General features: G+C 45.4%; 1 protein-coding gene across 3 annotated transcripts in view; it reads left to right on the top strand.

Annotated features, from left to right (window-relative positions):
• The window catches only part of USP47 (ubiquitin specific peptidase 47), a 2,970,466-nt gene that overhangs the window by 2,274,873 nt on the left and 670,824 nt on the right, over positions 1 to 24,769 (top strand). For all 3 annotated transcript variants that reach the window (XM_069623643.1, XM_069623644.1, XM_069623642.1), the window contains one exon: positions 18,783 to 19,551. In XM_069623643.1, the coding sequence (XP_069479744.1) occupies positions 18,783 to 19,551 (769 nt within the window). The remainder of the gene's footprint in view (positions 1 to 18,782; positions 19,552 to 24,769) is intronic.

Raw genomic sequence — 24,769 nt, 5'->3', positions numbered from 1 at the left:
CCTTCTTACAGGGCATATGGGAGTATGCATATCCTGGCTAGTGACCACTTCATGAGGTGACAAATGGTGGTCTTTACTTGGCTGCGTACGTAAACTGAAAAGGACCAGGGGCAAACAGTGCACCCAGTTTTTCTTCATTGTGGTACATAGTTTGGATAATTTATTTTCAAGGAGCCCTTTTATTCTCTCCATAACACCATTTGTCTGTGGGTGGTAAATCAAACACATTCGCTGCTTAATGCCAGGTATTGCTGTGACGTGCTGAAATAATACACTGAAGAAATGTGTGCGCCATTGTCTAACCTTAAAAACTTGCACACACCCCATCGGGGGAAAACTTCCTGCACTAAAAACCTAGCAGCACACTTGGCATCCAGATGTGCACACAACCCTGCTTCCACCCACCTTGAGAAACGACAAACCACTACAATGAGGTATCTAGATCCTTTACAACGCTCACCCATATCAGCATAATCTGTGTTATTCACTGAACGGCCCAGTAGGGCGGGGCAAGGTGCTCTGTAATGTTCGTAGTGTCATCCCTGTACTGAAACTTTGACATGTGGTTCAATGTATGACCATTTCTGTAATGCTTTCCTGGATATTTTGTATAAACCAGTCCTCCTGTATATCTGCTGCTATGTGCTGCTTCGAACTATGAAATGGATAATGTAACTGTCAAAGGCTATGGCTAGCAGCTCTCTGGGCATTACTTTCTTCCCAGAGCTCTCTTGCCGCCATAATAGGCCGGTCGGAGATTGCTTACAACCTCTCTGTGACCACAGCTTTTTGTCCCTTTCAGGTGGCCTTCCTTGTAATTCCATAATCTGGTAGATGGGGAATACTGTATAAGGTGCTGGATGCTCGCTTGCGGGAGGGGCAGTCACAACGTACTCAGCAGGTATTTCATTTGGCAGATACACTGCCATTTTGGCTGCCGCGTTGGCAGCTGCGTTCCCCATCGATTTTTCGCCTGTCCCTTTAGTGTGGGCGGCACATTTGACGACCGCCACAACAGATGGCTGGGATAGTGCTTCTATCAGTATTTATAGCAGTGCTGTATGCTGCACTGGGGATCCATCTGCCCTCCGATCCCCCTCCTCTTCCAGCAGGATCGTCCGGCGTGCAAAGTCCGAATATATTGTAACATAGCATCCTTTAGACACTCTTAAGGCTTTGGTGAGCGCTATGAGTTCTGCCGCCTGTGCAGAATAATGCATGGCCAATCTTTTCATGACCACCGTCTTATACTCTCCTTCCTCAAGTCACTGGCCCTGTCTGTCTTTGCCAAACCTCCTGATCAATTGTGTAAGAACAGTCAACAAAAAGTATCTCACCCTCTATCAATGCACAGGCCCTTGCTTTGGGAATGTCGTCGTCCTCCCCCTTGTATGTGGCACAGTCATGCACCGTCAAGGCCTCTGTAGTAGGCATGTCCATTAAAAAGGTGGCAGGATTCACTGTTTCACACCTATCCACATGAATATGGGGTTTAGAAATGAGGATTTCATATGCTGAAGACCTTTGTGTAGTCAGTGTAGACTTTGACCTTTCTAGAATGGCAAAAAAGGAATGTTCCATACAACGTGACTGAACACCCCATTGTAGAACTTTTCTCTATTGCAAAAGCCGCAGCTGCTAAAGCTTATTTGCACGCAAGCAAACTGTGTCCAAAGTGCTGCTATAATAGGCCAATGGCTTATGGCCCATAGTGCTTTTCTGAGTCAACACCGCTGTCATAAACAGGCCATCCGAATGTGAAAATAAATAAAATTCCTGTGTGTAATCTGGGGTTGCCAGGACGGATGCCGAACTAATGACTTATTTTAAGTCGTCAAACTGTTAAATCTGCCGTCCACTGTAACTTGTGGTCCTTTTTTTTCTGTGCTTTCCTAAGGGCCTGTAAACGTGCTCTTGTGTATGCCACTTAATCTTGAATCCAGGCCCTGCAATAGTTACACAGGCAGAGAAACGTCTGATTTCTTTAAATAAGGTAGGCCGTGGGGAGGCGCGTACTGATGCTGCCCCATCTGGTAGTATTCTCTTACCATTCGCTGATATGCACTGCCCCAAATAGAGCACATCCTGTTGGCAATATTGCAATTTGGCCTTGTCAACCTTGTACCGCTTACAGGCCAACAATTGTAGGAGTGCAATGGAGTCTCTTTGGCAGTGCTATTCACTGTCACCACACACTAGCATATCGTCCACGTATTGGATAATCGTACTAGGCCCCTGAAGATTCCCTAGATCGCCATGCAGTATTCTGTTAAATATACTCTGGCTCTTTCAGTGCCCCTGAGGGAACCTAGTGTTTTTGAACCGTATCTGGTCCTGTGTAAATGTCTTGAGGTACCTTGAATCAGGATGGAGTGGAATTGAGAAGAATGCATTTTTCAAGTCCACTACAGTAAAATACGTGGCTTCTTTGGGGATACTACATACAAATGACACAGGATTCGGAACGGCTGGACATTCTTTCTGTACCATGTCGTTTAGGCAGTGTAAGTCCTGAATCATTCTCCAATTGCCCCCTGTTGATTTTTTAAACAGGGACAATAGATGGCACGATGATCCCCCCTGGTCCATTACGGCCAGTATTGTCTTTCTAATACCTTCCTCTGCTTCTCTCGATAATGGATATTGTCTTACCCTGGGCAGCACCGCACCTGGCTTCAGTGTTATGCACACATGGGGTCACGTCTTTCAGTAATCCTACATCATGTGGTTTTGTAGTCCATAACTGCGAAGGCACGTGGTGGAAGTCCTCGTCAAAAAATAGAGGTGGAGTTAATACTGCCATCAAGGGACACTGCACTCTTCGTTACTGTATCATTTTGTCAGAGGGGATATAGATCTCTAGGATAATTTCCCCATCTTTGTCGTTATTTTCAAACAATTTGTCATCCGTCATTTCCTTTAGCTGTACCGTTGGATTTACAGAGAGCACTCTGCGCCACTCACATGCGCCCCTGTCGATTGCGCACAGGACAACCCTCTTGTCTGAAACCAACAACCCCTGCAGATCCAGCAACAATATAATTCCCGCCACCACCTCAGGTGACGCTGCTGGATGAAAGATAAAATCAGTGGACACTCGCCAAGGCTGTTTAGCAATATGGGACACAGCCTCCACAAGCACTGTAATACCATAAATAAACATGCCCGGGTGTACTGTAATCCTGCAGACCATCACCTTCCTTGTCATTTTATGTATTATCAACATCACCCTTACTGTGCACATCGCAGGCATGAAACAGACTATACTATTATCTATAAAGGATATAGTCATGTTAACTTACTGATCAGGTCTCTGCCCAGCAAATTAACTTGGGAACTTAGTAAGGGCGCCTCTGTACTACCTTCCCTCCCACCTTTACGTCCAACTACTAACAGAATGGAACCTTGGAAATAACCCCAGAGAATCCCTGCCCGTCAAGATGTTTTCCTGCTAGTGGAACTTTTCCTTCCATGATACATGATTTAGTTGCACCAGAGTCAACCATGAATATGAACCTTTCTCCGCACCCGCCAAGGGTTCCTCTTCAGGGTGGATGATCGTCAACAAGAACGTACACGCAAGTGCTCTCTGTGGGCTTCCCTAATCAGGGAATGTGTTCATTCCAGGAAACGATAAGGGGCTTCCTCCTACACTGCTTCTCCTCCAAAAGGAGCAGTTCCCCCACTTGGTACCCTGTTCAACGGGGCAGCAGCGCCCTGCTACCGTTGGGGCGGATGACACACTTGCATGCCAGATGCTTGAGACTGTTGGTTATATGTTTGGTGTTGCCCCTCGGAATACTCTTGGCTCTGATATCCTTAACCCTGTTGTGAATACTCTAATCTTTGGGGTCCATGGGGCATGTCCTGTTGCTGCGACCCATAATTATATCCCACTGCAGACCTGCTCCTGTATTCCCTTGATAAATTCCCCCACCTCCAACAATTCCAACATTGGGATGGTCTGAAACCATTTCCCCCAGGTCCAAAACAATTTCCTCGTGCTTCTCGAAAATCCCCCTCCTCTTCATTGCAGCCATCCTTGTTGCCACTGTGGGCCGGGATGCTGTGGCCCCTGTCCCACTGTCCTTGTCCTCCTTTAGCCCAGAGTGCCTCAATAGTGACACTCACGGTTTGTTGTGTACTCTGTTCCTTCCACCTGTGTTGACGTCGATACAGGCACCTGGATAGCAACCTTTGCCCATTTTTTCTCTACCAATTTCGCTTCTTCTCCCTGACGCCTTTGGACTGTTTCCCTTTCCTACTCTTTAATCCTTTCACAATAATGCACTATTATACTCTGTATTTCCAGCCATCCCTTCGCCTCAATACCCAGGATCTTATCCAAAGCATTCTGCACTTCCTTTGGCAAGCTCCTCTTAACGATGAAATACAAAAATGGTATTGACTGATGCCACGGCCCTCCCATTTCAGCTCTCCACATCTTGTGCATTTTATGAATAAATCTAGCTGGGTCCTCATCATCACTCATAGTATGCTGCGTCAGGGACTGTAAATCAAGGGTATCTAGGAAGGCCCTTCATAGTGCATCCAATACCTGTGCTCTAACTCCATTGAATGATGCTCCGTCATGTTCACCCTCCCCCATCATGTTCACCGTCCCCGAGTGTCCGGCCTTAATCCACATGTCCCCAGCCTGGTCCCCAATTACAGCAACCATCAAGCTCTTAAGATCCCCTATTGCCAGGGGCACCCCTGTGGTTTGCTTTTCAAATTCATATATCCACTTGCTCGCCCCTGCTGTGAGCTGCGGGAGTGCCTTAATGAAATTATTCTTATCCATTTGGGGCCAGAGCACATACTGTGTCCTCCCTGTCCCCTTATATATGAGGGGCATCTGCATCTTCGCCCTACTTCTCACTCCCTTCTTCACGACTCCTCTTCTCTTTACCAACGCCATCCGGCCAGTCCTGTTCCTCAGCCTGTCCCCCCGCCGACAGACTGTCTAGTTGGGGCTAGGGGGTATTCTCAGCCATCTCTTCACCCCTTTCTTCTCCTTCGCTCTGACCCCGAGCAAACGTATCACTGTCCGCTTCCTCCACATTCCCTCCCAACACTGTATTCTCCTCTCCCAGGATTACCCACCCACCGCGGCTTCTTTCTCAACACCTACACGTCTTATTCCTTCAGTATCCATTCTAAGCCACACTTCTCCTGATTTCCATTCTCCTGACCCTTCTCCATGTCTGTATCCTTCTTAGTTCCGTTAGCAATCCTGTCAGCCTATTCTCAAATTCCCTTGCCCTCCAAGCCGCTGATGCCGGTACTTCAGGTGGGGTGGGGGGGGGGCGGTAGCCTGTGGTGTTACTGGTGCCGCAGGGGACTCTACCGCAGCAAATGCGTGGGGTCCCTATCACAACTGATACATAGCTTGGATTGGTGTACCCGTCTGCGGGATATAATCCACTGGCACCCCACCCTCCCCTTCTCCCTTATTGCACTTCTCATCTTTGACTCTGCGCCTCTACTCCGTTCCCTTGATCTTCTGCGTCTTCAAACATATGCCAGAGATCTGGAATTTCTTTTCTCTTCTGCAGCTGCTTCCGCTTATATTTTGATACTAAAAATGTAGACATATGTTCTTGGAGTCCCTTGTTGTGTGAGCCCTACCCTGGCCATGGGCAGGGCATTCCCTTTCTTCCGGTCTCCGCAGCCCGCTGCTTATGATAGTTTTCCACCCTGTCATGATACAGTGGCAGGCCCTTAAACGTATGTTCTATTGGTTTTACACCCCCCATAATAGTGATATCTATCGCTTACTGACCCTGTGAAGTCCCTGTAACGTGCTGTGCACGCTGCCGTTTGCTCTTACCGAAAAAGAAAAAATCAACCCCCACCCTTCCATGTCACTCTTCCTTACGCGCACACACCTCGTCAGAGAATCGTCAAATACCACACCATGACACACACAATTACTGCCCCTTCTAGGGCCTGTTCTTCACAAAACATTAACACAATAAACTAAAACAGCAAGCTAAAATAACGCCTACCTGTTCTAGGCATTCTACTTATACGAGACCACTACTTTTCTTTCCGTATTCCTCCTTTAAATAATACATTTTTATTGTGGTACCACCTTCCCTCCTCTTCCTAGGTCGGGCTCCCTGCCTTACCTTTGCCTTACCTTGATAATCTGTTTATACTATTTATTTTGGTTGTTTTTATTAGTTTTTATTAGTTTCCATTGAATACATAACACACATCTTAAACAAAACCAATACTGCACAACATCTAATATATATAACCAACCACCCATTATCTATTCTACCGCTTATGCCCCCCGACCCACCCACCCGGTTTCCCACCCACCGGTTTGCCTTAAGCACTATCCATGATCTTATGTTCACTTACCTCACTTAGAGCTACAGCCCTCACCCAGCGTCCTATCCAACTATCAGTGACCTGTCACGTAACTTATGGCGGGCTGGCCCCTTAAGCAACCTCAGTGGCATCCTGAGCATATAAACCTTGCACCAAGGATATCCACGCAGACACTCTGTCGGCTGCTGACGAAGAGTCTGAGTCCACTGCCGCCCTCCATACCTCAGTCTCTGCCTGTGCCCACTTTCTCAAGTTACTCCACCAGTCTTCAACTCGGGGACCCCCCGGCATCTTCCAAGCCATTGCTGTATGACGTTTGGCCAAAATATAAGCCAAATCCTTCATCTTAAGGATGTGCCTCGCACCCTTTGGTCATGGAAAACACCCCAACAAGCACGCCCCCGAGGAGAGAACATCCATTGTCAGACCTCCCGTCTGCAGTTTGGCTGCTGCTCCCCCCCCCCACCAGTACACCTGCACTGTGGGGCACTCCCAGAACATATGTAGTATACCCGCCTCTTCATAGTTACACCTCGGGCATAGTCTAATGCCTGCACTCGTAAATCTAGAAATCCTCAAGGGGGTCAAGTAGGCTCTATGTGTCACAAACCGCTGATTCATTCGCAATCTGGCACTTTGGGACACTCCCTTATTATAACCTAGTACATCCTTCCACTGTGTATCCGAAAAGGGGGCCCCCAAGTCCTCCTCCCACTTGCACCTCCTCACCACCGATGGAGCGGGGGGGGGGAATCTCCCGCGAGTAGCAATTTCAATATCCTTGATATGGTGTTTTCCTCCCCTCAGAGATGTCATAGAATGTATCTACAACTGCATGCTTTTCCATTGACTCCCTCCACGCAGGCCAACGTCCATTTATCTCCCTCTTGTACAGTATAATAAATATTGGCCTCCAGGCAAACCCGTGCTGTCGATAGTTTAATGAATGGTATGAAGTTAATGTCCCATAAAACATCTCCAATTGTAGCCACCCCACAGGGCTCCCAAGAGCACAATAAGCTAATGTCATTGTGAGATCTTTGCAAAGTGGGACTGAAAGACAGTGGGTAGCCATTGCCATTATCCCATGTTGTCATTCTCTTCATCAAGTTGCACTGCCTTAGTTGTTGTGCTTGGTAGTTTATTGGCATCAATCATTATCATCTGAGTCTTTTCTAGCAGGGTACCACTACTAGGTTGAACTGCAACTTTGGACATGCTCGCCTTACTTGTATCTTTTGGTTTTTCCAATGGATAGTTCGTTTTTTCCATATCAATTTCTTTGCAGTAGTAACCTAATTTGAACAGTTCGTCCTCATACTCTAAAATATAGCCCATTATTGGGATTTTAACCATATGTTTTTTGTCATATTAGTTTTATTGTCTAGTTGATCTACAATTAGACTATCTTCTGTTGTAATTACTATAAGGGGTATAATCTTGTGAAATATTCGTAGTACAGTTCTATTTAGGGGTGGATATCTATCGATTCCCATGTCTGATTTGAACTGTATTGCTCGTATTTCACTAGAGAGGTTTTCAGCATTGGGTTCTTTGCTTCGCTCTTCTGTTATGGCTGTGTTTTTACTTGCAATATTAGTTCCAGTATCACTAGACAGTCTGTTCAGTAATTTATCAGAGGCTGTAATTGGTTTTATCGAAAACTGGGTGTGATCTTTACTTGCATATTCTTGGTTTTTACTTTTTCGTGCTCTTTTACTAGTTGTACTCCTTGTGTTTCTGTTTCGATACTTCCTATATCTACACTATTCAGGTGGCAAATATTCTTATTTTTCTCATTTTCACTTAGTTAATCTATTGGTGTAGTCCTTATTCAATTGCTGACGCGATTCAGACATTAGCTCGCATAGATACTTTCGGATATCATTTCGGGAAATTAGTTCTTTATTTAAAGCAGCTTTATTTATGTTTTCTTCTTGGAGGGCCACAGTTTCAGTTTCATGTATTTGTGTGTTTTTCTCATTATGTATACTGTGTCGCTCCAGTGGAATACTATAATTACCTTCAATGTTTTCACTTTCTTGTGTTATCTTAGGTGCATTTACTTCTTCAATATGAATGCATCCGTTCACCCTTTTCAACTGTCCTTTTGAGGTGTACATTCTTGCTTGGGTTATTACTTTCTTTTTGGTTTTCAATTTGTTTTTTCTTTTATTTTTTGATATAGATGGAAATCTCTGGAATATATATATATATATATATATATATATATATATATATATATATATATATATATATATATATATATATATATATATTCGTTTCTGCTCTTTTATGTGCATCTTTATTTTCAATTACTCCATTTTTTCCTGTCACTGTTTTCTTGCATTTTTAAACTTTTTTATCATAGTTTGTTTTGTTCTCTACTATTTCTGGCTCTACTTGAGATTCTTGGAGGCACACATCAGTGTTTGTAGCTGTGTCTTTGTACACTCTTCTATTGCGATTTATGCTTTTATGGAGCAATAGGGATTGGACATCTAGTTTTTTTTCTAGTCTTTCACATTTTGTGTTTAGACTGACCAGGAGGTTTTCAACTATTTCAAACATCGACGATGATATACTTGTTGTGCTGATGTTAGATGAATCAAGGTTTTCTTTTGGGTTGTCATTTAGATTCTCATTGAGGTTCTCATGTGTCAAGGTTTGAGCCACTGCATTATGTTTCTCCATTATCACTGTTTCCTCAACTGGTTCCATAGTTTCAGTTGTTTTTTTCACTTGGTTTTCTCATTGCTCATGTTCGTTTTCATGTATTTGTTACATTTAATAACGATCTATTGACCTCTTGGCTATTTTCTACTAAGTTATTTTCTTCTAGATCTAAATCTACTGGCTCATTTTGGCTACTTGCTTTGGGTGTCCTACTCTTACAAGCAGGCGGCGCACACATTTGCACCTGTATATTGATTTCGCCATCTAAGTAGGAATTATTTTGTTGATCATTTGGGATCTCACTACTTTTGGTATTCGTTATTGCCATAAGTACAGTTTCAATTAATTAAGTTGCCAAACAAGGTATCATTGAGTTAATTTGCCATCTCACAAGCCGCCACGGTTACATCTATTTTTTCAATGGCTTTGTTTGTCTTCCTTGTCTCCCTTGTGCTTATGCTTGGTCCTACAGGTATTTCATTGACTTCTGTTACTTCACTGATGTCATTTGCTTTTGTGCAGGCTTAAGGTTACTTTATTAGGGTAGTAATAAGTCATTACACCTACTTTTTCTCGTTACCACTTTTGCTCCCACATGTACTCGTACTCGCGTGCACATCTCCACATACATTACCAAGCCCATTGACGATGTTAAAGACGTTTTTAGGTATGATTTTGGGTTTACATGTCTGATTGGCTCGGCGGGGATATGCCCTAGCAGGGGATGGCAATAGTACCGCTCTTGACTACTTGGTTTGTCAGGTTAGTTTTATGTACATTTTGTGCATTGTTTCTTATTGGGCATACTAAGACTGTCAGCCACAGTGCCTTCAGCAATGACTAGTAACCCAGATTCAACGTCTGTCATGTCTATTAGTTTATCGGTTAAACCTGAGGGTGCTTTTTCATCTATTTCCTTTACTACATATGATCAATTTGGGTCTAGATCTACTGCCATTGCTTCCATTGCATAAACTCAAGGCGGTTTAGAGGGGGTTTCACACTAATAGCGGATGTAGGTGCAATTACGCTGCCCTCCTTTATTCTTATTCATACTTCGATATTCTGTGCTCTATTACTTTTCCGCAAACTGGGTCGCACAGAGTTAACAGCAGAACAGAGATATAGCTAAGTGATTTAATCACTTGCAATCACAGTGCAAACAGTCACTCTATCCCTCGTTCTATTAGCAACATCAGCTGTGCTAGACTTTATCAGGCTGAGTTAGTCACCTCCTCAGCCGCAAATTGCAAGTCGCGTATGCACAACGTACACTGAAGCTTATCTTAACTTAGCTTGACTTTCACAATGAAAGGTAATCTTTTTCTGCCCAGTCTTACTTACAGCCTGATACACGGCTGTTCCATTCTGATCACTGTTAATTGTTTGTCATGAGCGGCCGTAATCACATGCAAATCTTTTTAAAGTTTTGTTAACTCGCTATATCGCTATAGCTCACCACAGCCCCCAGCTGCCACACCCCCACAGCACAACAGCAAAGCAGCACTTTCTGTGCACTTCTGGATGCACAGGTGTGTGTGGCCGTTCCTTTAATACTCAGAGGTGGGCGGCGCCAAATCATATCAGTAAGAAACAACAATGCGAGTTATATCGCTTCTGCACCCTATAGAAAAGTCAATGTCAAGAGTCCATCATAGGCTATTACAGGCCGAGGTATCATATATGAAACACCAACCGCGTTTGGGCTTTGAAGCTGCTTGAAGCTCACATGTTCTTCGCTAGTCAGCAGCAGCGTTGGAGCAAGCGTCCCACAGCAAAACACCACTTCCTGTGTACTTCTGGATGCGCGCTGCCACTCTTTTAATACGCGGAGGTGGGCGGGGCCAAATCAGTGTTAGCGCTCTGAAGCTGCTTGTAGCTCACACGTTCTCTGTTCGTCAGCTGCAGGGTTGGAGCAAGCGTCCCACAGCAAACAGCACTTCCTGTGCACTTCACTTGGCAAGACATGGCATTCAGGTCGCCACCACCAAGTGCTATTTAGCAGCACTCTCTATTTTTAACGCTGCTCTCTATTTTTAAGCTTTTTTAGGGTACATCCTTCGTTTCTTCTAAAGGTCTTATCTGAGTTTCATCTTTCACAATCAATTAGTTTTCCAGCCTTCTATCCACCCCCCTCACTCATCTAAGGAGGAAGAGAGACTACATAGGCTCAATCCCAAAAGGGTTGTGCTTCTACATTGCTAGGACTAACCGGTTTAGGCTGGAAGACTAACTTTCATTGGTTTCACTGGCCTAAAAATAGGCAAGGATGTAGCAAAACAAACCATTTGCAGATGTATTGTGCCTTGTGTCTCTGAATGCTACAATAGAGCGGGTAAGCAAATCCCTGATGGCTTTAGGAAGCACTCAATTAGGGGTGTGGCAGCTACCTCCGCTCTTCAGTGAAGAGTTCCGGCTAAGGATATTCAAATGGATTGTGTCCTCCAACGTATTCCACATCTTTGACATGTAATGTCCACAGCTGTGTACTTCGGAAGCTTTTTCGGCAGAGGGCGTTCTGCGTCGATGGCGTCGGGTCGATGTCCCTCGAAGACCTCGGTCGATGGCGACGTCACTGGATGTTATAAACAGGACGCACGGCGCCCGTAGCCTCAGTTCAGTTTTTTCCGCAAACGTGTTGCTTTGGAGACTCAGCGCTCCTCGTGAATATTTCTTCTTCAACCCCTCCGACTCCACGGTCTGGCTTCAAGACTTGTCGGGACTGCAAGTCGAAAATGTCGATTACCGACCCGCATCGCATTTGTTTGTGGTGCTTGGGTGAGAGTCACAACACCGACGACTGTTCCAAATGCCAGTCGCTAACTGCTAAGGACTTGCGGGAGCATAAGGGAAAGCTTCAGGTAGGTAGAGGTTTGAAACCCAGTAAGTCTCGTACATCCAAGTCCAAGGTTATGTCCACCGACGATTCGAGGGGTTACTCTCTGCGTTGGAAGGATTCCCAGGGGTCTAGGTCCCGGAGTGGTTCCCGCCATTTGTCCTCGCCTTCCCCGTCCTCCTCAGAGGATGGTGCTGCGAGGAAAGTGGCTTGTCCAACTAAGTCCTCGAATCCGGAGGAATGGGCTGCCTTTAGGGAGCAGATTTTGCCAATTTTCCAATCGCAGTGCACAGTTCCGTCCGTGCCTTCTGACAAAGCCGGCAAGGAACAGTCTCGATCCGTGGCTCGTACGCCTTCGGCTCGGGTCCTTGGCACAATCCTCATAGGGAACCTTCGAGGTCCCGTTCAGACAAGGCTCAGGATGGTCGCTAGAGTGTGCTTCCAGGTCTCGGTCCTCGTCCCCAGCGAGACCGCAGAAACCTGCTAAGGGCTCGAAGGTGGTGTTGACGCCGTCGGCACCGTTTCCGTCGGATATGGACGTCGAAGCTTTACCTTCGTATCAGCCGTCGTTGACGCCGAAGCCTACCTACCCTCAAACCTAGCTCAGCCCAGAACCCCAACATCACACCTCAAATCACAACTACTAAAACTACCGCGAGCCCCCAAATCAAGGGAGCCCTAATCAATGCTAGATCGCTAGTAGCTCACGCAAAAGAAATTGCAAACTTGATCCTCAAAGAAGACCTCGACCTCCTTGCCGTTACAGAGACCTGGCTACATCCGGCAGCTGGCCCAATGCTCATGCTTGCAATCCCAGATAATTACTCTATCCTGAGACACGACCGACCCAACTCCAGAGGAGTGGGTATTGCTATCATACACAAATGCAGCCTTACCATGAGAACTGTAACTACTATAAATTTCCTTTCTTGTGAATTACTCTCTGTTAAAGTCCCTCTTACCAACTCCCAAACTCTCAACATACACCTGATATATCGCCCTTCAGGCCCAATAGGCACCTTCGATGAAGATATTAATACTATATTATCCAGCAACCTCAAAAGCTCCACCCAAGTACTCACCCTTGGGGATTTCAACATTGGCTACAATGACCTAGCAGACCAAATTGCCAATACGACAATCAGTACCCTTTCCGATTTAGGGTTTACCCAAAGATGTATGGAACCTACACACGTCAAAGGCAGAATACTCGACTGGGTGGCTGACTACAACTGTCTAGCCAACATCACCGACATCTCACCATTAGCCTGGACCGACCACCATTTGGTATCGTTCATGCTCTCTACCATCCGACCCCCACCTTTACCTATTAGTAGGGGCCCACCTACACTCACGAGAAACAAGAAGAGCATCACTGTGGAGAGACTCATCCCGAACTTACTCCCCACACTAAACACACTCCCTGACAACCTGGACCCGGACACCTTGGTTGAAGAATATAATAAAATAATGTCCACTTCGTTGGATTTAATCGCTCCCCTCAAACTTTAGACCAAGCAAGCCCAAAACGCATCTGAACAAATGGTACACAACATTCCTCAAAAACCTAAGACAGCAAAAAAGAAACTGTGAAGCCATTTGGAAAAAACACCCTTCAGTAGCTAATAAACTTAAACTAACCAAACTAGCAGCCCTCTACAAAAAAGAAATCTACCTTGCTAAACGATCCTCCTTTGACTCCCGCATAGCCCAAGCAAAATCCAACATGAAGGAACTATTCTCCATCCTGAAAGAAGTAGAAACCCCTATTGCACCACCAGATACCTGTACTAAAGATAAAAACTGGTGCTCAGAAATTCGAAAGGCCTTAGCCAACAAGATTGCTACGCTACAAAATAAAATTTCCTGCAAAAAAACCTCCCTGAATGACCCTCCCACTTCCAAATCGCCTGAGAAGCCTACTTTAAAGTCACCACACTTGAAGTAGAAAAAATCATCTTGTCACTAAAACCATCCAACTGTCAGGGCGATCTGTGCCCTGCACAGCTCATTAAAGATGCGGCCCGTGACCTCTCCCCTTTCATCACAACATTAATTAATGCCTCCTTCTCCACTGGTTCTATCCCCGCCAACCTAAAACAATCCTGGGTACTGCCACTATTAAAACAAAAAGCCCACACTTGACCCAGCCACGCCTACAAACGATAGGCCCATAACGACTGTGCCATTCCTTCTAAAGATATTGGATAAGGTTGGATACGTGCAAATACAGAAGTAACTGGAAGAACACCACTTACTTGGAGCTAGGCAATCAGGTTTCCGTCCTCAACATGGGACCGAGACTGCCCTCATTGACCTTAAATCCCAGATCGACAAGCTTAGAGATAATGGCCAAGCCGCCTTACTCCTCCTCCTGGTCGATCACTCTGTCTTATGCACTCACTTGCACACATCAGCCCACTTTTCCGTTGAGGCCATTACATGGATTAGATCTTTCCTCATCGACAGAACTATGAGGGTCTTTTCACCTACAGCTGCAGCAGACCCCATTCCCATCACTTGTGGCATGCCACAGGGCTCCTGTGTCTCCCCCACTTTGTGCAATATATTTACCAAGCCCCTTTTCGATGATTTGGATCATCTCGGTATCACCTACACTAACTACCTGTATGATACCCAGATCCTCCTTCCGCTTTCTGGAGATTATGGAAAGGATTTGGCCTTGGTGAATAGATTGTACATCATCATCCCGGCATGGATGGCCACACACGGACTATGCCTGAATGATAATAAAACTGAACTCATAATTCTAGGTACTACCACCAGTCTGAAGAAATTGGGCACTGCCTATTGCTCCTTCATGATCGATGGCAATAGTATTAAAGTGGAACAAGAGGTCAAAACCTTAGGCTTTTACCTGGACTCCACCTCCTCCTTCATCAAACAGGTGAAATCTCTAGCCTCTTCCACGGCTTACATGTGTAAATTGATCCGTGCAGCCAAACCTTTTGTGTCTGACACTAGTTGTTTGACCCTTGCTAGAGCCCTCATACTGTCCCGCCTGGACTACTGTAATGCTCTCTATCTTGGGTCCTCCAAAGCCATCACCAGCAAACTCCAAACTCTCCAGAATAACGCTGTTAGAGCGGCACTGGGCATCTCCAGAATAGAGAATATTACAGCATACTGTCAACAGAACAATTTGCTTCCTGTCAAAGACAAAAACCTCCTAAAACGGCCTCACTTACTCAAAAATCACTCAATAATGCTGCCCCCATCTATCTAATCGATAGATTCCATAGACAGACCTCCCTGAGACCAACAAGAACAGCATATAAAGACTGCCTTTCTGTCCCCAACTTTAAACGTTCTACCATAGGGGGTAATAGCTTCCCAGTCAAAGCAGCAAAATTGTGGAACTCTCTACCACCACCCCTCAGAATGGACTTGCACTATCAGAACTTTCGATCTAAGGCAATTTTATGGTTGAAAACGTAGGCTTCTCATCATAGCCAGGTGCCTCGTCTATCAGACTCTGGTTTACTGTACCGCCTATTGCCTGTACCCATATTGATGCCTACTTGCACATATGTACATATTCCTGTATGTTATATATTTTTTGATGTTGTAACCAAGCTTCGCAATCTCATGTAAATGCTGCACACTGTTACCTGCGGGTATGATGGCGCATTACAAATAATAAAACAAACCCTGCCCTCATTGACCTTCACTGGCTCCCATTGCACGCACAAATCACCTTCCAGTCTTGCTGCATCATCTGTAAGGCAGCAGCCCTCCAGTCACCCAGCTACCTTGCAGAAAAACTCAGCACCTCCGGTGGACATACCACCACCAGCAGACAAGCCTCCTCTGCCTACGTCCCAAGACTATGGAACCTCCGCCTGTCAGCCTCAGACTCACCTCCACAATTCAGAGACGAACTCAAGACCCACCTCTTCAAGGAATCTCTCTGCCTCAAAACCTAGGCTATCATATCACCCCTTGCGCCACCTGACTCGTTAGACGCTACCCACCTCTCTCCTCCCCGCCACCCGGTACAGCTGTACCCCTCCTCTGTGCCCCTCTGTATCCCACCCCCTGCTCTATATCTGGTCTGTTATTGGTGAAAAGCGCTCCGTTACATCTGTACTATTGTATAGCTCTGTAAAGCACTCGATTGCTCCTCAAAGCTAGGTCCGTACTCCATAATTACCATGACTATTACCTGGATACTTTATCTGTCAATGAGTCTTCATTTGGCCGAGCTGTCCTCCAACATTTGGTGACATAATTGCTGCAGAGTTCGCTCCTTCCCTCCTTAGTGATATCTTACTGCTATGGGAGTCTATCTAAGAGGAGGAATCCTTGGGAGGACACAATCCATTAGAAAAACAAATTACTCATGTAATGTTTGTTCTGATGGATGTTCCACCCACTGATTCCTCATTGCCCTCCCAGTTTACCCAATGGTTAAAAAACTTCCTCCTATGGTTCTACTATGACTCTCTCCTTTAATGCTTAAGCATTGTTTTTTTTTGTCCTTAATTCCTAACGTGGCTGTGCAAGGGGTAAAAATGACAACTGAAGTCATGGGGCGCCGAGCATACTATTTGTACCGATGTCGATGTCCCATCCGGCCCGAAGCCGACTACTCGAGGATCCTCGACGCTGGACCACACGGCGCTCCCTGCCAGGAAAAAGTTTGAGTGTTTTGCAAAGCAGGAAAATATATCGAAGATGAGGAATACTTGGGAAGAATGTTAATCAGAAACAACATTACCATGGGTAAGTTCTTTGTTCTTTTGGAGACTGTATGACTCAATGGGGACTTTTTGGGGTATTGCACAGGAGCAGTAACTCCACAGTAATAAACCCACTGACTTTTGGCCTTAAAATGGAGGATCTACCTCTAGCATCTTGCTGAAGTTAAATCCTCCACTTTAAGAACAAAACTCTGAATTCGGCACTGCAGCAAAGGTGGCAGTAATTATTTTACCACCCAAAAAAGTGGCAATAAAAGAATGACTGCCAATTTTTGGCCACACCATCGAACGTATAATGAAGCCTCTTTTATTTTTCTAAATGTAACAATTCAAATTAAAGCAGGCCTTGCTAGGTCTGTAGAATTTTATTTCATGAATGGCACTTTAACTTAAAAATAATACTGATAAAGCATAGACCTGTGTTTTCCGGATTACTGGCCAATTGCGCACCTGACTAATAGTAATTTGAACTAGATCAGTATTTTTGTGTGACGCATCTAAACGGAGTGTTCTATACAGCCCTCGAAGTAAATAGTCGAACTTTGCTTTCATTATAATCAGTAATTCTTTATTCCAACCCCATCAGGGAATTGAATTGTACACAATGAGGCTGCAAAGTTGATTGTTGTATCTTTATCCTAAATTGGAATCCAAATGTCAATTTCCTTGTAATTCTACCTGAACTGACTATTTCCTTGTAGCAGTTAAAAAAGACCAAGCATTACTCATACTCTTTCTTCGCAGTTCCATTTCAATGATCTATTTTGAGCATTGAGATGTTCTTCTTTACGCAAGTCGAGAGGCTTGTTTGTAAGTAGAGCTTGTATCAGAACTTCATGTAAGTAGTTACTTGAAGGAGTCGCATGTGGGGGGCTTAAAAAGAAAGGTGGTCATAGTCCTTGTAGGGACCAGAACATTGGTCATTTGCAAACCACCTTAGGATAAAAATCTATACTTCAGCCTTGTTTGCTTTCCTTGTGACTGCTATAGTTAAAATGTGTCCTATACCAATGCTAGAACACAAGTACCAGCATCTGATTCCAGCATGGGTTCATGCAGTCAGAATACTTAAAGGTAGTTTCCAGGCTGATTTCAGTTTCTGCCACAGCAGTATTTCAAGCTATGACAAAGCAGTGGGTACACTGGCAGAGTCAACCCTTAATTTCTTTAATTTAGCTGCATGGGTGCAGGTTTTTCTCTGTCCTTGCTAAAATACACTTAGATGATCCTGTGTATGCTTACCATATGTAACCCACTGATCCCCTCAAAGGTTCTGTAAAATGAGCATTTAAGAAAGGTGTTCCAACATGAGGTTAAGAACCCTAAAGCGTGTCAGTACATAATGACTATGTTCTATCCGAAGTATCAATTTGATAGGAATATCAGCATATTCTCATCGCAAAGCATATTGGTTAAACACGTGTAGTTTCTTTTGGTGAGCACTATGGCCCACTGCTTATACAAATACTTAAAGAAGCCCTGCACTTAAATCTCGAACAGCATCGTTACAGAAACATGTTATATCAAGAATGTTATTGGTGCTCTTTAAATGGTACCCCTTGTGATCCAAGATCACCTTAGCAGTGAAAAGTTGAGGCAAACGTTGATATTGTCCATTTTCATTTCGCAGCATCAGTGTGCTTTTTCCTGGCCTCTGTGGCATCTAACCCTTGTATGCACATAGTGGTGTTTAGAGCATGTGCTACTTCAGAGTCCGCAGATCTCTGCTTTTATACCTCTCAAAGTTCGAACTCTGTAAAGAGGCAGTGGAGGGCAGAAAAAAGAAGGTGGATAGTGTCTGATAATTCAGTCACACTAACCATGATTTCCAATAGAATGAGTTGGGACTCCAGACATTGGAACACACTGAGCAGTTGAGCATAGCACTTCTGGATATCAGAAGACCATAGCTATTGTGACAACTTTCATAATATTAATGGTCTCGAATGGAGATGTTTTTCCATTTGGGCATGAGTCTGTAGACAGGAAGCTAATCTGCATCCTATAACCCACTATCCTGACAAGTCTGTTTAGTCTCATGCCCCAATTATATGCTTTAAATAACGTGGACAGCAAATTAGTATGTTTTGATGTTGGTTTATCACGATCCACAGTATGTTCAGAAAGCATTCAGTAGAACCTTTTTCTTGCACATTTTTCAATGCTTACCAACGTTCTGTTAAAGTTTACTTTGATATTTGTAGGTATTTGCTGAAAGTTCCGATTCTCTGGATCACCAAATACCATTTACAGATTCCCATTTATGGAAACTTTTGGATCGCCATGCAAACACCATAAGACTCCATATTTCATTACCGGAGCGGCAACCTGGGCATATTGTTTACAGGACCATGTTTGCAGGAGGCGATACAAGTAATAAAGACGAAATCGGTGAAAGAGGTAAAGCTTCTTTAGACAACCCTAAATCAGCGAAGGCTGCTCTTGATCAAAGCACTGAAAAATTGAAAAATGTATTATTGCAGCAAGTGGAAGACTGGGGGAATGACGACAGCAGCAAAAGCACAGACACTAGTGAGTTTGAAAATATTGATTCATCTCTGAACGAGGCTGCCTCATCAGCAGACACCAGAGAACTTGAAAACAGGATTCTAACCTCTGATGCAGAAAATAATTTCCAATCTGAGGAGCGATCAGACTCTGATGTAAATAATGATAGGAGCACGAGCTCTGTGGACAGCGATATTCTAAGTTCTAGCCACAGTAGTGACACTTTATGCAATGTGGACAACACCTCAATCCCCTTATCAAATGGCCTAGATTCACATAGCATCACAAGCAGTAGGAGATCAAAAGCACATGAAGGCAAAAAGGAAACTTGGGATACAGCGGAGGAGGATTCTGGAACAGACAGTGAATATGACGAGAGCGGCAAAAGTAGGGAAGAAGCACAATATACGTACTTTAAGGCTGACACTGTTTCTGGAGAAGCTGGGTCAGGAGAGAAACAGAAATGTAAGTATGCACAGTATAATTCTCTTTAGTTTACTTGTTTTAAATATTCTAAATGTTTAAGAACTTCCCTTGCTTTGGTTTACATCCATTTTCTTATTATCATGTTGAATGGGTGGGGTGATACTTGTCCTGTTTATTTTTTCAATTACTGTATCACCAATATATGCATCTACTGTGAATGGTGGAAAATTGGGCATGATTTACGTGTTATTTCTATTATTAAGGTAAAGTGCGATAAGAGCCATGATCGTGGCAAACCCATGCAGGGATGTGTGCTATTTAGAAGGGAACAGTTGCTAGTACGGGGGCTCCTAGCTCAATATACTGAAGTCTTAAAGGAAAGGGCTCTCTATCTACCACGTGAAAGATAATGCAAATGACATTTGTGAACTACTAGATAGGTTGCCTTTACACATGCAGAACGTAGTTTCTTGCATATAAACCCTCCTTAAAATTGTCAGAAAATAGATATTTTGTGACAGGAACCTTCAGCTTTTTTAGGCAAGATTGTATGCAGTACCTTTTGGGTGCACTACAACAACCCTGACCTCCTGGCAATAGGAACCCAACCTTTGGTATAAGTCGGTACTACACAGGTTGGTAGCAAGATTGAGCAGCCAGGCTTATCTCAAGAGTGGTCAATGTGAGTTGTAGGGGAGTTACACATAGATTCAAAGTGACTAGTATTCAAATACACACTAACACACAAGGTTTCTTGATTAAACAATTATTAATTTATTTAACAGTCAGTTTGAGTAAAACTTCTTCAGAAGGGGCAATATAATAGTAACACAAAGATACACTCCATAATACACACTCTTTCTCTAAATCAGCAAATACTCATTTGGGATGGCACACAGACTCTTCCTACACCCTCAGGTGACTTAAATAGCCAGGACACTGTGGACATTAATATATCTGTTGCATTTAGAATAATACTTAGGAGTATGCCAAAGAAAAATGTTATTAGAACAAAACAATAGATCTCACAAATATTCTGAAGCAGGTAAGTACTTCTGGTAACCCCCAATGCAAAGTAAGTTAACCCCTTCCTGGAAGGAAGACCAAACACAATGTCAGAGGGAAGAAGAGACATTCGGGGAGCCAGGCCAGACCAAAGCCAATTGGACAAAAGTCAAGGTGAGCTGAAGCAATTCTTGTAGGTAGATAAAGGTCTTGCACAATGTTTTAGAAGTCTTTGTAGAAAAGAAGAAATCAAAGCAGGGCCACAAGCTGATTAGGCTTGTGAGGTAAAGAAGCTGTTAACAACTCTACAGGAGCAACCATGACAAGTCTCAACTGAGAACAAGTGAGGTTACACAACAAGAGGTAAGTTCTCTTAGACTGTACAGTACCTTTGGTTAGAAGAAAAGGGCTTTTGCTGGCTAATGTTCCTGAGCAGCTCTGCCGATCCTGTGTTCCTGTGCCTCAGTCGTGGGGACAAGAGGGAGGACTTCTGGAGGACTCCTGCACTGCAACGGAACGGTCAGCGATAGAAAAGGACCAACTTCTATTCATTGGCACTTTGCAGTTTCAGCTCCTCGCTTCTAAGCAAATAGCAACACTGTGGACTCTTGGCTGTCGAGATGGGATTTCCTTATGTTAGGCAGAAACCTGTTCAGTGCCCTTAGGGACCACTACACACAATTAAGACTACAGGGGGCAATACAAGTTTTACCTTTGGTACAAGCCTGTACTACTATGTCAGAGTGGTAGCAATGGCGGAGCAGCCAGGCTTATCTCTAGAATATATGAGCAGTAGCAGAGATTACACAAAGGGACCACAATTACTGTGACTCAAGCAAACATTGACTCAAGGTTTCAGGTAGAAAAATAGAAGTACATTTATTTTTAAACCATTTGTTATAAACACAACACTTTTATTAAACTTCAATAAAAACCACATGTTAAATATACTACAACTAACCAATTCACTTTGTACAGTAAGTCTCAGGCTAAGTACCACGTGTTTGAATGAACCAGTGTTATGAACAAAACACGTTACCGCGAATACGATTGCGATCACTTTTTGACAGTTCGGTCTACTAAACAAACGCATATCCGTGACATGAAATGCTACTGGGGCAAAAACAGCACCTGAGATACCCAGAGGGAGTTGGAGACAAAAATCACAGGCAATATTTTGGTTAGGCAGGCAGAATCAAACACTCAGAGACAGGAGTTCAAAAGTCAAAGGGCCAGAGCCAGGGTCGAAAGACACCGGGGCCAGTTGCCGAAGATCACACGGTCAAGACAGTGCACGATTCAACGTAGCCAAAAGTACTTCGATATTGACAGTGTTCGGTAGCAAAAGTTATAAGAAGGAGGGAAGACAAGGGCAAGCCTTGGAAATGAATAAAAAGGGATTCACCCAGTTTCCTCAACAGAACACAGTACCTTGTTCCAGTGGTGCAGCTAGTGCCCTGGGAGTTGTTCCTGTTGGGTTCCCGCAGACCCACGATTTCTGGAGCTTCGTTGTGAAGGACGTCTGAAAGGGGTCTGCACCACACAGGGATGAAGCTGGCAGCAGCGATAAGGAATAAAAGGTGCGCTCCTTAAAAACGGGAGAGGCTCTTCAGGTGGCTATCCGGACCACTACAGCAGTGTGCAGCGATTTCGACCACGGAAGAGGACCCTCTGGCTGTAGAAGATGAGCTAGTTATCCCCACGAAGCTCAAGGGAAGAAGACTCCGGACTGGATCTTCTCTGAGTCGTTGAAGGGCAGATAGCTCAGGACTGCAGCAGGGCTTCATCGGGATGGGGTAGTTGCAGCAGCCGTTCTCTCCGCTTCTCTTTGGTTCCTTGTAGTTCCAGTGGCGACTCTGACTTCTAGCCCAAGAGACCTGTCTTTTATGCGAAAACCCCCCATTCACACAGCCTGGCTGTCAATAACGCAGCAGGGGGGTTGTCCAGCCCGGACAACTACCCTGGCCAATCATGACAAAGTGCGACTTGGGTTTCCTAGGATACCCTGTGCAGGGGGTGACTACACCCCTCCCTCACATTCAGCCCACCTAGACACCCAGGTGCCTTGAGGAGGGCTTCTGGGCAGAAGCCCGCCAAAAGACAGTGAACAAAGAAGGCGAACCTAGTTTGCTGCGCAAAGTGAAACACAAGAAGGACTTTCACAAAAAGAAATGGCGAATAAACCCGACCGGAGCTAAGAAAAAGACAATTTGGTCAAGCGGGTTTATGTTCGAGGCTAAAATAATAGCCAAGAACAGTACCACGTTTATCTAATATAATCGTGGTAGAAAAGGTAGGGTAGATACCACTGCCACCAGCCAAGTCTAAATGTTAAGAGCGAAACAATGCTCTAGGAGGTACAGATAAAAAGGGATACGAGTTTACCCTTTCCAGTACTCCATGGAAGATGGGGTGTACTGGATCTGTGGTAGATTGACTAAGTAAAGTTAATGGTAACTTTACCCTTTTCTGGGGGACAGTAGTCGCCTCAGAAATGGAGTCGAGGGAAGTCTCAAAGACAACCGTGTGCCATGGCACTGAAGGTGCTGTGTGACACACAAAAAGAAGGGGGCTACTGAAGTGGTGTACTTCAGAGTCCACAATCACAAAAACAGGTAGAAACAAATAGCAAAACCCAGGTAAGAGTGGAAAAAAATAAACTCCAGAAGTCCAGCAAAGCTGCTGGGGGACTCACTAGGTGAGGGAAATTAGCCATAGATGAGAATTCTCCCTAACATGGAGGATTCCAGAAGACCTTGAGGCCTACCCCGTGGACATGGCCGAGGACAAAGGAAGCTTGATGCCCGGATCCAAGCTGTTCAGGAACTTCCCTGGATGCGGATTGCAGAATGCCTTCATAGAGGACGAGCATTCTAGATGCCACTACTGCCTTCACAAAACGCACTTGGAGAAGGACTGTGCGTTTTGCAAGAACATGTCGGAGCGGACCATGAAGGTTTGGCGGATCCGCCTCACTAACTGGCTGGAAGGGAAGAGCCCAGCGGTAGGTGAGAAGGAGAAGAGGTCCGAGTGGTGTTGTAAATCCTTTGAGGGCGCTCTGGCGACGGGGGCCCAACGAAAGGCTAAGCACCGCGGGCACCTGGAGCGCCGAACGGTCGGGCTCCTCGGCTGCCAGGCAGGGCACGCTTTCACAGACGCCATCGACCACGAGCCAAAGCTCTGGCTCGGGGAAGAGAAAATTGGACAACCCAGGTAAGCTTCTGGAGAAGCCCCGGTCGATCTCGACGGAAACACCCGAGGTGGAGGCTCCACCAGTGGGGCGACCTCAGGGCCCAGAGTTTCCCTGCCACCACGGAGGGAATCCTCTTTTCAGCCCATCGATAAGACCCCGGTGGAAAATGAGGAGGGGGGGGCCAATGGCCATCACGGACATGGATACAGCCTTTAAAGCGTAGCTGGCTGGAGTGGTGAAGATCCTCAACAAGAAGTTAGAGGATGTCCGGTACCACGGGAGGGATCCCGACGAGGCGGACGAAGAGCGCGACAGCGGTGCCGATGAGGTTCCCGTGGAGGCAGTGGATTCCACTCCCCAACCGTTGTGCCCGTCGCAGCTAGTACCGAAGCCACGGGACAACTCGGGAGCCATCTTGATGGCGATCCAGGCCTTATGTACGGAGATAAGGATGAGGTTGCCCTTACCCTCAACGGCTGATCCAGCGGAGCCTGGTCCATCGGGGAGCCCTCCAAGCAAGCGGAGGAGAGTTCACCCCCTCCAGCCTTCGCCACCCTCACAGCCTTCATCTCCTTCCCCTGATCCAAGGGAGGACATTGGAACAGAGACAGCCACGACGGGGACAGATGACGGTGGTGACGGGATGGGCCTTCCATCACTACCCCCTCAGGCCTTCCCGCCCGACGAAATTGGCTCCTTTCATGCCATGATCGCCAGGGCATCCGAGCTCTAAGAGCTCTTCCCCGAAGAACAGAATAAGGAAGGTTTCCTCTATCAACGGCGTGAGGCCAAAATGAAGACGGTCCTCTCGGTCCTGTTACTTGACGACATCTGGGACGAGGGGCTGTTGCTCATGAAGAACCCGTCCACGACTCCTGACAAGAGAGACCGGTACGAGAAGAACAACAACCCCGGATTCGGTCATCTCGGCGGCGGCCAAGAAGAAGGCGGCAGGGGCTAAGGCTTTGACTTCAACCTCCCCTCCACCCCCGGACGGCGAGGGGAAGAAACTGGACGCCATGGGGCGATGAGTCATCTCGTCGGCGGCTATGACGATTA

The sequence above is a fragment of the Ambystoma mexicanum genome, chromosome 11, assembly GCF_040938575.1.
Source record: "Ambystoma mexicanum isolate Mex_15411 chromosome 11, UKY_AmexF1_1, whole genome shotgun sequence".
Classification (NCBI taxonomy): Eukaryota; Metazoa; Chordata; class Amphibia; order Caudata; family Ambystomatidae; genus Ambystoma; species Ambystoma mexicanum.
This window is presented reverse-complemented; position numbering and strand designations above follow the sequence as displayed.